A 12123-nucleotide genomic window follows, 5' to 3' on the forward strand; every position below is an offset into this window, starting at 1 on the left:
GAAACTGTGAAGTTGCTAATAGCACAGACACCACCACTCACACATAGGAACAGTCACTGAATGTGGATTCTTATTTTCCTTGCAAGACCAAAAGTTTCTTTAAAATCCTTCAACCACCAGTGAAATGATCAGACAAGAGAAAAATTTTAGCTGGGCGTCTTGTCATCAAAAATAAATACAGTTGCACGGAACTGCAAGATCTGAACCAAACAAAAACTGGGAAGGCAGATTAACCACCCTGCAATCACAGGTCACTCCGTGGGCTGAGGGAGGGGAGTGCAGGAAGCCTGGCCACACCATCTCGGTGCAGGGAGCCACTGCGGGGTTGGATCAGATCTGGTTCTGACATGCAGAACTGGAGTTGTAATGCTGGAGCCGAGTCTGAGGAGTGGGGCAGGTGGCAGTGGCAGAGTGGGGTCTATTGCTGCAGCTCCTTCATTCTGTTGAGAGCACTGCCGGCACGGAACCACTCGATCTGGGTCTCATTGAAGGTGTGGTTTAGGGAGATGGTCTCCTGTGTTCCATTGGGGTGCTTGATGATACATTTCAGGGGCTGCAAGAGAGAAGGCAGGTGTGTGGGTGGATGGCTCTTAGAAACATGACCCCAGGTTCTGCTGGAGGGTCACGAAGGGTAGGGTACCGCCCTGGGGCCTTGGGGGCCAAGAGGTGAGCCAAGTCCTAGGTCAGGTCTGGGCCAAAGTGGCAATAGTGAGACCAGATTAGCATAGTTCCTGAGGTCAATTGGGCCCTGACTGTCTATAGCTGTTGGCATCTGGGTGCCAAGCATGGGCTAATGAGTGAATGATAGGAGGGCCTGAGTTGGCTCCATCATCATTTTGGAAGGCACTTCCCTCTCTTGGGGTTGCCTGGAGAATTTAAGGGCCCTTGCAGCTAGAGTCAAGGCTCATGGGAAGAGATACAGGTGGGGCCAGGTATAGAAGGGGAAGCAAGATGGCTGCCCTGTACTGCCCCCTCAGGAAGGCCCTTCAGGAATGGGATGGCTAACGTGCCCTCCTTCCCTGGCCCCCAACCTTGCCAGGTGCAAAGTCCTTCAGGCCCTGGATGGTCAGCTTGTCCACAGGGTGAATCTTGTTGTAGTCAGCTGGGTCAGCAAAGGTGAGGGGCAAAAGGCCCTGCTTCTTCAGGTTGGTTTCTGGAAGGCAGAGAGCATACTCGGTCCATAGTGAGCAGGACCCCTTACCCTTTCTCTGTGTAGGAACATCACCAGGGCTCTGGGAGACATCCTAGTCCCACCACCTGGGGGGCCTGCACAGGTGTGTGCTGGTGCTTTTGTCTCTGTAAAGCCTTCCTGATAAGACTTTCACCAGCAAAAAGAACCCTATGACCATGTGCCCTGGATTTCACCTGTTTAGATCCACAAATTTGGAAGCAAGATCAGTGCTTGCCTGAGATGGGAAGCTGGGTGTTGGACTCAACACAAATCTGAAGGGGCAGAGGCTGGCGGGCTTGGAAAACAGGCATGTGGCTTCAGTCCCAGTTTGGAAACTGGCAGGTTGGGTGACCTTGGACTGCCACGGTTGGGTAGCAGATGGGGCTGGGCTGGGCTGGGCTGCAGCTCACCGTGGATCCTGGCGAAGCTCTTCGTGATGATGGCCCGACCCCCAAGGTGGCGGGGCTCCAGGGCTGCGTGCTCCCGACTTGAGCCCTCGCCATAGTTCTCGTCTCCAATCACCACCCACTGGATGCCGTGTTTCTGTCAGGGAGGGAGGAGTGAAGTATGAGGGAGAAGAGGACCTGGCCCCTGCCCACACTGCCCCTAGGCTTCCTGAAGTTCACAGGTCAAGGGGCTGGAGAGGGGCTCCTCCTCACCATCTCCCAAAGGGCAGGTGAAGTCAAAGGTGAATCAGGCCCTAAGGCAGCGATTCTCAACCTGTGGGTCGCGACCCAGGGGACCCCTGTGTTTTGGTCTTTCTACCCCCTGCCGGGGTCGCGACCCACAGGTTGAGAACCGCTGCCCTAAGGGGATTGAGGGGATGAGCCATGGGCCCTGACTGTCTATAGTGGGAAAGGAAGGTGCCACCCACCCCACAAGGCTCTTGTGCAATGGGGGTGACACACACGGGACTGCCTGCCTGGCACCACAACATCATTTACCTGTGGGCTCATGGGTGGAGAGCACCCTTTCCCTATACCCCCACCCAGCCACCAGGGGGTGCCAGAGGATCGCCACCTCTGACCCCACTGACTCTGACCTACCTTGTAGTAGCGGGCAGTGTCAGGGACAGGACCAAATTCCTGGGTGACAGCATTGCGCACAGAGTTGGCCTTGCCATTTTCAATGTTGATGGCACCAATGAGCAGGTTGTTGGAGATGTTGTCCAGGTGCCCACGGAACTTAAGCCAGGGGCCGGCAGCTGAGATATGGTCAGTAGTACACTTCCCTTTGACCTGGGGTGGGTGGGTCAAGAGGACAGAGTTGGGGTGTGGCCCTAAACTTGTGGATGAGGGCAGAAGCCCCCTAGAGGCACAAAGCAGGCTCCAGTGGCTGGGACCCAGGAAGAGTAACAAGAAAAGCAGGTGCGCCTGACCAGGTGGTGGCCCAGTGGACAGAGTGTCGGACTGAGACATAGAGGACCTAGATTTGAAACCTGAGTTCGTCGGCTTGAGTGCAGGCTTATCCAGCTTGAGTGCAGGGTTGCTGTCTTGAGCATGGGATCATAGACATATAACCCCATGGTTGCTGGCTTGAGCCCAAAGGTTGCTGGTTTGAGCAAGGTGTCACTCTGTCTGCTATAGCCCCCCAGTCAAGGCACATATGAGAAAGCAATCACTGAACAACTAAGGAGCTGCAACAAAGAATTGATGCTTCTCATCTCTCTCCCTTCCTGTTTGTCCCTATCTGTCCCTCTCTCTGACTCTGTCTTTGTAAAAAAAAGAAAAGCAGGTACAAGATACATGGTCTGGCCCTGCTGGATAGCTCAGTTGGTTAGAGCACTGCCCCCAAAGCATAGAGGCTGTGGGTTTGATACTCGGTCAGGGCAGATAAACGAATAGATCAATGTTCCTATCTGTCTCTCCCTTCCTCTCTCTCTAAAAATCAATAAAAGAAAAAAGGATTTTTTTTTTCCTAGCGCCTGGGCCAACTTTGCTCCAACGGAGCCCTGGCTGCGGGAGGGGAAGAGAGAGAGAGGAAGGAGAGGGGGAGGGGTGGAGAAGCAGATGGGCGCTTCTCCTGTGTGCCCTGGCCGGGAATCGAACGACTCTCTACCACTGATCCAACCGGCCAGGGCTCCAAAAAAAAAAAAGGATTTTTTAAAAGTCTGGCCAGTGGTGGCGCATTGGACAGAATGTCGACCTGGGACACTGAGGTTCCAGGTTTGAAACCCCAAGGTCACCAGCTTGAGCACAGGATCATCAACATAATCCCATGGTTGCTGGCTTGAGCCTAAAAGGTCACTGGCTTGAGCAAGCGGTCACTGTCTCAAGCACATATGAGAATCAATCAACAAACAACTAAGAGTGCAGTGCCTACGAGTTGATGCTTCTCATCTCTCTCCCTTTCTGTCTCTCTAAAACAAAAAAGATACATGGTCTACAGTCCTGGTGTTGTCACCTCTGGCCAAAAAGACTCAGACAAAGCTGTCACCCACCCCTCAAAGGCCTTGGGAATGAGATGTCAAAGGGGGCAGAGGCTAGACTGAGCCAATAGATATGTCTGCTCACTCCCTAAGGCCCAGGTTCCCTGTAAGAGGCTGGAAGACCAGTTACAGACCTCATGCTGGATGGAGAAAGAAGAACCAGATGTGTCTGGGGCCTGGCTGATGACTGAGGAGTTTGATCTATCCCATGGTCTTATTACTGGCTGTGTCACTGCTTAGAGACCCCTTGGCAAACAGCATAAGTTCTTGTCCAGCATAGGTCTGAGGCCCCTGGCTACACTACAATGGCTTGTGTCTGCTCAACTCGCAAACACAGGCCACATCACTTAACACCCAACTGTGGGAACAGAGCAATCAATGGCTTCTAGAGCCTGTTTGGTTAAGCCTGAGGGGCGAAGACCTGCTGAGTTGGGTCACACATGCCTTTCTTGCCCTTCCTATGGTGCATTTACTGCACACACACCCACTAGAGGTGGCCCTTACCAGCTGCAGCCAGACGGCTGAGAGCCGCAGACAGTATCTGGCCTGATCCAGCTCTGCCTGGCACGGGGCCAGTGAAGAAGGGACTCTGGGCTGTAGATGCTCTCACTCCTCTGCAGCCAAATCTCCCTACTTCCCCCCCACACACACACACACATCTTAACCCTGCCCTTCTCCTCCCCTTGTGCCTGGGGGAGAACACATGGGTTCATGGCCTTCCCACTGATCAGAGAAGGGTACCCTGGGAGGCTAGGGCTGTTCTCCCGTCCCCACATTGCTGACCTTGATAAGGATTTGCAGGTCCTCCAGGTCTTTGCCATTCCATTTGTCAAAAGGTTCAAGAAGCTGCAGGCGCTGGCTGGTGGGGCTCACATCCACCCGCTGCCCACTGCCATCCTTGGGAGGGTGCTGGTAGGTGTCCTGACCAGGGTCAAACTCCTGCAGGGGGACAGGGACATGGGTGCCAAATCCTCAGTCCCCTCTCTAATAGAAGGCAAGTTCCCCATGACCCAAGTCCTTTCTTGCCAGTAGATATAGCTGCTTCATTCTCACTAATGACACCACCCACACCTACCCAAGACAGGCAGGGCCGAGATGCCAAGATGAAAGTGTCTTGGGCACATAGCACACAGCCAGTGGTGCTAAGAGCAGAGGGCGCAGGGCCTGCTCACCGTGCGAGGAAGCTCATCTGCATCGGGAGCCTCCAGCTTGAACTTCTTGCCATCCTTGCCTGTCAGGAAGTCAGTCTCTGGGTTGAACTTGAGGGTGCCGGCAATGGCCAGGGCTGTGACAATCTGAAATGGAGGTGGCCAGTTTGTTGGTTAACACTGAACACCATTCCCCTTCCTCAACCCCAGCCAAAGTCTAGATCAAAACTGAGCACAAAAAACAAATCTCTGAGATCACAGCCCAGGCAATTTCCAAGTTCTCCGTAGAGGTTGGAGCTGCAGGAATAGCTCTGGGGCCACTGATCTGTGGAGAGCTCATGATCCCAGGGCAGTATGTCCTGAAACACTTCCCACTAGAGTCTGGACCTCAGTGCCTCACTCAGGGCAGAGCCAGCCTTGCTGGGGATACTCTCCCCTCCTGCAGGTGTGCCACCTGGGCTGGGGGAGGCCCTAGCACAGAAATGCTATGATATGTCCCTAGAGCCAGGGTCGGGAACCTATCGCTCGTGAGCCAGATGTGGCTCTTAGTGGCTGCATCTGGTTCGCAGACAAATCTTTAATAATAATAAAAAAATAACGGGCTCTGGCCAGTTGGCTCAGTGGTAGAGTGTCGGCCTGGTGTGCAGGAGTCCCAGGTTCGATTCCCGGCCAGGGCACACAGGAGAAGCGCCCATCTGCTTCTCCGCCCCTCCCCCTCTCCTTCCTCTCTGTCTCTCTCTTCCCCTCCCACAGCCAAGGCTCCAATGGAGCAAAGGTGGCCCTAGCGCTGGGGGTGGCTCTATGGTCTCTGCCTCAGGCGCTAGAATGGCTCTGGTTGCAACAGAGCTACGCCCCAGATAGGCAGAGCATTGCCCCCTGGTGGGCATGCCGGGTGGATCCCGGTCGGGCACATGCAGGACTCTGTCTGACTGCCTCCCCATTTCCAGCTTCAGAAAAATACAAAAAAACAAAACAAAACAAAACAAAAAAAAACCCCAAACAAAAAAACCACATTAAAAATATAAAAATTTCTCATGTATTACAATCCATTCATTTCCTACCGCTCATGTTCATGGTTGTGGGTGGCTGGAGCCAATCACAGCTGTCCAGGACAACTCCCCAAATTTTTATTGGATAATACTTAACGTACACAGGTCGTTGTATGGCTCTCACGGAATTACATTTTAATATATGTGGCGTTCATGGCTCTCTCAGCCAGAAAGGTTCCCGACCCCTGCCCTAGAGGGAAGCACACCGGAAACATGACAGGCCATCTTGCCACTCAGTTTTAGCAAACAAAATTATTTCTGAAACACTCATTTAAAAAATCAAATCAAGAGACTGGCTGTATGCCAACCATGGCTAAAGCTGAAGCCCGACTAAGTGCCAGGCTCACTCCATGTCCACAGTAACGAGGCCTCCAACTGGCTCAGAGACAGTACCAGTGGTGCCTGTGCTTGCTTGTGTAATCCTGACAGGGTCCTGGGGCACAGAAATGTGACCCAGCCTGGCCCATATGGCTGGGTAGAGCAGGGCTGGCACCAGACAGGTGCAATTCTGCAGCTCCCGTTTGTGATCACAACTGTACTAAACAAGCAGCTCTGACTCCTGGAACGTGAGAGGCCAGGCAGGGGGCACCAAGGGAGTATGCTCCTTGGTACTGGCAAGGCCTTGGTTTCTGTTACTATAAGCCCTTGCGTTGCAATGCCAATGCTCCCAGAGCCAGCCCGTGGGTCAGTGCCCTTGCCCCAAGCCCCATCTCGCCATACCTCCCCTGACTGGATAGGGGCAGGGCCCCCCCAAACAGTCCAAGGCCAGGATCTGGCTAGGCTGTCTCACCTCTGGGGATGTGACAAAGGCATGGGTCTCGGGGTTTGCATCGTTGCGACCTGTGAAGTTCCTGTTGTAGGAAGTGACGATTGTGTTCTTCTCCCCCTTCTTGATGTCCTTTCTGCCAGGTCAGAGGACACGGTTAGGGATGTCTGGCCTTGTCTCCTGGACCATTCTGTCTAGCTCTTGAGAGAAGGGGTAATGGAAAGACCCTGAAACAAGTCTCCACTGCAGGACTCTCAGAGAGAGCAGGGGGAACCTCAGGGATCACTGAAGTTCACTTGAGACCACATGGAAGACATAGGCAGAACCCAGACCAAGGCCTGACTTCACTGACCTGAGCTACTGCCTCCCCTCCAATGGCTGTGAGAGCCCCTGTCATGTCCAGTAAGACAAGGCCTCTGTGGCTTCTTCTTGCCACCAGGCTTCAGCCAGGGGCCACTCGGCCCTGCTGCAGGGTTCTTCAGCTTTACTCCCAGCCTGATTGCTGTCCTGCCTGAGCTAGAGTCTCTTCTCTTCACCCTAATGATGTCTCCATTCCACAGCTGGGGCTCCATGCCCCTGGATACTAAGGACTGTCCTACCAAAGATGTGCCTCTCACCTGTCCCACTGGCCAATGCAGGGGCCACAGGCATTGGCCAGGACAATGCCACCAACATCCCTCAGGACCTTTGCCTGCAGGGGAGAAAAGAGGACAGGGAATTGTCAGGGACAGGGAAAGAGTGGTTCAGCCACCTTCCCTGAATGCGACAAAGGGATGAAGAGCTGTACTGGAACCTTGGGGCAGCTTCAGGGATCTGAACCAACCCTAGCCAGCAAGGTTATGGCTTGTCCTGTCCTGAAGCCACATTACGCAGTGGTTGGGTTTGGGAGCCAGGGGTGGACCATGTGGGCACTCACATAGCCGTCCCGCTCAATGGTGGCACGAATCTGCTCAGAGCCTGGTGTGATGGTGAACTGGGACTTGCACTTGAGTCCATGGGCCAGCGCCTGTTTGGCCACAGCTGCCGAACGCCCCATGTCCTCATAGCTGGAGTTGGTGCAGCTGCCGATCAGACCTGGTACATTGTGGGTGGTGGGGCCATAAGTCAGGAGAAGACAGTGACCAAAGGTCTCCACCTGACCTCAAACAATCCAGACCTGGTCAAGTGTTCATCAACTCTGCTGGGCCAGGGGGGCTATTTTTTTCCCCCAGGGGCTATTCTTAACAGACAAGTTGGAAGCAACCTAACTGTCCCAACAGTAAAGAATAGGCTACTCAAGACCCAGCCAATTAAGAGAAGACAATGTGGCCACTGAACACACCACTATTCTTAAAATAATATAATCTGCTTGTGTGTGTACACATCAGGGGGCTCATACTAAAATATGGACAGCCCAATGTTGGGGGAGGGCTTACAAGTGATGCTAATTTTCTTCTTTTAGACTTTCTAGAATTCTCTGGCTTTTAAAATTGGTTTATAATCAGGAAAAAGTTCTTCTTAAAAAGTCTGTTATAGTTATTTTAAAAAATCAATAAAGACTAGATGACATCAAACTATCTATAGATATCAATACAGCTTCTCATCAACTCAGCTATTTATTCCCTAATTATTAAACCACTAAGTGTTTTTTATTCACTTCAATTAACAAGGGTGAACACATTGTACAGCACTTTATGCCACACACTGCAGAAAGCGCTGTTCATACATTAACTCGTCATTTTCCCCAAGAACTTCAATGGGTAAGTATGATTATCACTGCCAATTAGACAGGAAACCAGGACACAGGGTGGCAAAGTAACTTGCCCCTGGCCACTGAACTATGAAGTGCCAGAGCCAGATTCAAACCCAGGCCACCTGGCTCCAGGTGGGTCCCTGCTCTTTACAGCCACACTGCACTGTGACAGCAGCAGATGTTAGTGATACCAACATGCCAGTGTGTCCTCATATGTAAATTGGAACCGGGCATCTTGGGTCATGTGATGAAGTAATTTGTAAAACAAAGATACACATTCAATACACATATGTGCCCAGAAACACTGTACCTCCTAGAGAGCTCCCAGAGCTGGTTTCTGATCTAGGGCTGAGACTAGGGGTGTTTTACAATGAGCACATTTCGTTTATACCAATAAAAATAATTTCTTTAAAACGCCTTGAAGGAAAACTGAACAATTTCAGACAGTACAGTGGTCCCTTGTCTATTGCAGGGGTTAGGTTCCAGAACCCCCTGCAATATGTGAAAATCTCCAAAGAAGTGACCTTATATTTATTTTATTTTTTATATATATTTTAAGGTTTTATAAACCCTCCCCACACTCTTATAAACACTTCCTATGCTCTTAACACTTTCTACACTCTTAAACCTACATAATTTTAACAACATATAAAATTCTATATGGGTACTCACTAGTAAATATATGTATTTTGATTTAATATTCTTTTTAATTTATTGATTTTTAATTTTATTTATTTTTTGTGTGACAGAGAGTCAGAGAGAAGAACAGACAGGAAGGGAGAGAGATGAGAAGCATCAATTCTTCTTTGCGGCACCTTAGTTGTTCGTTGATTGCTTTCTCATATGTGCCTTGACAGGGGGTGGAGTGGCTACAGCAGACTGAGTGACCCCTTGCTCGAGCCAGCGACCTTGGACTCAAGCTGGTGAGCTTTGCTCAAACCAGATGGGCCCGCACTCAAGCTGGCGACCTCAGGGTCTTGAACCTGGGTCCTCCGCATCCTAGTCCGACGCTCTATCCACTGCGCCACTGCCCAGTCAGGCTCGATTTAATATTCTTTTAATATGTTTAATTATTTTATATTGTTTTCAAATTTTTTAGCCTAGAAAATGCTTATTTTACCATAAAAATTAAATATATAAAAATACCTATATACCGCAAAATCCCACAATATAGCAAAAAATCTACTATACAAAATTAGATATATACAATTTAAAAATCCACAATACAATGAGACCTCAAAAAGTGAACTGCTATATGGCAAGGGATGGCTGTACTTGGTACATTTAGGAAGTACCCCATGATGAGAACAGGTGATTGTCCACAGCCCTGAGCAAACCCACTGGCCCTGAAGCCCATTAACCCAACAGAGCAGAAGGTGCTCACCCACTCTGATATCCACAGGCCAGCCTTCCTTCTCTGCCACAGTGCCCACTTCTGCCACAGGGTGAGCCAGGTCAGGGGTGAAGGGCCCATTGATGTGCGGCTTCAACTAAAGAAAAAAGGCATGAGAAGCAGAGAGGGGGGAAAACAGACCTTGGAGCCTCTCTCCTTCAGAGGCTGGCTTCTGCTCACCAAGTCCCTACAGAGGGCCTGGGAGCCCAACTACCCTTCTCTGGGTTCAAAAATCATCCCATGCACACAGCTCCTGGGATCCTTCTAGCCCTGCCAGGCTTGTATTACCTCCAGTCTGCAGATGAAGGGCTAATGTGCCTTGCTCAAGGTCACATAGGAGATGGCAGAGGTCTGGAATGAATCAAGGTTGTCAGCTTTCTAAGTTCATTACCTCCCATACTATGGTGCGTTTGGAATCTTATGACAAATGGATGCTTTATGTGTGATAATACTTATCAACAAATGTGAAACACTTTAGCCAAGTGCCTGGCACCTGGAAAAGCACTCAATAAATGTTAGCAAATGTTATTACATGAATGAGCTCATTCAATCCCCAAACTGCCTTGGGTTTATATATGAGGTCCACAGAGGTTGACTAACTTGCCGAAGGTCACTGGCTTAAGTAGCAGAGCTAGGATTTGAACCTCTGCAGACTGGCTCCAGGGCCCAAACCATTACCCACTGTCCTCCACTGCTTCTGTTCCTGTGGCCTGCGTCTTCTAGACTAGTCTACAGGTCTCAGGGTGCCAAATCCTGCTCAGACCTGGGAATCTTGGGCCTTGACCTCTGAACTCTGACAACAAGCAAACTCCAGAATGTAATCTTGGCTTATGCTAAAGCTGAGGTGGGTCAAACTGAACCAGTTTCTGAATCCCCACCCACAGCCCCTGCATTCTCCCTTTGGCCATATAGCCCTCCTGCAGCCCTTCCCACCCCCCTGTTGTCTGATTCAGGCAGCAGGTGGCAGGGGCAGTGGAGTACCAGGGGCCCAAGAGCCCTGCTGGTATACAGGCTACGACCCTCCTGATCTTCCCCAGGGCATACCAAATGGGGCCTCAACTCCCCACCCTCAGAAACTCCTTGGGCCCAATTCTTTTTCTCACCTCGTTGAGGTTAATTTCAATCAACTGGTCATAATGGCAGCCAGGGTCGGGTACCAAGTGATCCTTGAACTCATCAGCTAGATTGGCAATGTCTGACATAGACAAGGAAGGAAGGTTTGAAGCATGTAAAACAGAAATTGGTCACAAGATATCATCCACGTATCCACTCATCAATCCATCCAACCATCCAGTATTAGTCTAGTGAAGGAGCTATCGGTGAGCCAGACATGACAATGCGATATGATGGGCACATAGAAACATGGGGACACAGTAGTACCAACTGAGGTTCAGAGTCAGGGGAGGCTTCCTGGACATGAGAAGCAAAGAATTTTGAGGGAGAGTTACTTGGTAATGGAAAGGAGGGAAGGCCTTCCAGGAAGGACTCCAAGTGCTCAGAGCTTAAACACAAACTGACAGCTCTCCCCACAGCCCTCTGGTTTCTGTTCACCAATCACCCTTGCTCACCTCCCTTCTGAAGATCGAATGATCCCTCCCACAGGCCCTGTTGCCAACTCTGAGCTTCAGAGAAGGTAAGCTAGGAGCTCAGGAATGCTGTGATGGAGGCTGGGAAAGTGGTTCCTATTGCAAATGTTTTCTCTCCTACTCTTGTTAGGGCAGACAAGAATTATAAACAGAAGCAGATCCATGTCATTTCCAGAGCTTCTTGTAGGAGGCACCAGGCAACAGGTTGAGAAAATTCAATGTTTGGCTACCCTCTCAGGTGAAACTAAATTCTAACCCCTGGGGCAGGGATATCTCAAACTTAGATGCCAGGCTCTTCAGAAACTGGAGAGAAGCTGAAGAGAACTAAAGACACCCAACTCCGAAACAATAACACATAGCTTTCATAAACTTTTAGGGGCTTTTCAGATCCCCTGACCCCAGTCACAATACCACGTTTAAAAGCCCTACTCTAAGGCCCTGGCCGGTTGGCTCAGTAGTAGAGCGTTGACCTGGCGTGCGGGAGTCCCGGGTCAATTCCCGGCCAGGGCACACAGGAGAAGCGCCCATCTGCTTCTCCACCCCCCACCCTTCCTCTCTGTCTCTCTCTTCCCCTCCTGCAGCCGAGGCTCTATTGGAGCAAAGATGGCCCGGGCACTGAGGATGGCTCTGTGGCCTCTGCCTCAGGTGCTAGAATGGCTCTGAATGCAACAGAGCGAAGCCCCAGAGGGGCAGAACATCGCCCCCTGGTGGGCATGCCGGGTGGATCCCGGTCGGGTGCATGCGGGAGTCTGTCTGACTGCTTCGGAAAAATAGGGAAAAAAAACCAAAAACCTACTCTAAGAGGAAAGGTACAGTTGATGTCTATTCTGTGCCCCACCCCCACCCCCTG

The 12123-nt window shown here is 51.0% G+C and overlaps 1 protein-coding gene across 1 annotated transcript in view; it reads right to left on the minus strand.

Annotated features, from left to right (window-relative positions):
* Positions 1-48: 48 nt before the first annotated feature.
* The window catches only part of ACO2 (aconitase 2), a 46588-nt gene continuing 34513 nt past the window's right edge, over positions 49-12123 (minus strand). The window contains exons 8-18 of the mRNA XM_066256855.1: positions 10791-10882; positions 9679-9784; positions 7479-7636; positions 7180-7253; positions 6587-6698; positions 4772-4894; positions 4383-4538; positions 2218-2409; positions 1582-1714; positions 1032-1153; positions 49-553 (exon numbers count right to left, since the gene is read on the minus strand). Of these exons, the coding sequence (XP_066112952.1) occupies positions 419-553; positions 1032-1153; positions 1582-1714; positions 2218-2409; positions 4383-4538; positions 4772-4894; positions 6587-6698; positions 7180-7253; positions 7479-7636; positions 9679-9784; positions 10791-10882 (1403 nt within the window). The 3' untranslated portion in view covers positions 49-418. The remainder of the gene's footprint in view (positions 554-1031; positions 1154-1581; positions 1715-2217; positions 2410-4382; positions 4539-4771; positions 4895-6586; positions 6699-7179; positions 7254-7478; positions 7637-9678; positions 9785-10790; positions 10883-12123) is intronic.

Source organism: Saccopteryx bilineata, chromosome 1 (assembly GCF_036850765.1).
Source record: "Saccopteryx bilineata isolate mSacBil1 chromosome 1, mSacBil1_pri_phased_curated, whole genome shotgun sequence".
In the NCBI taxonomy this organism is placed as follows: domain Eukaryota; kingdom Metazoa; phylum Chordata; class Mammalia; order Chiroptera; family Emballonuridae; genus Saccopteryx; species Saccopteryx bilineata.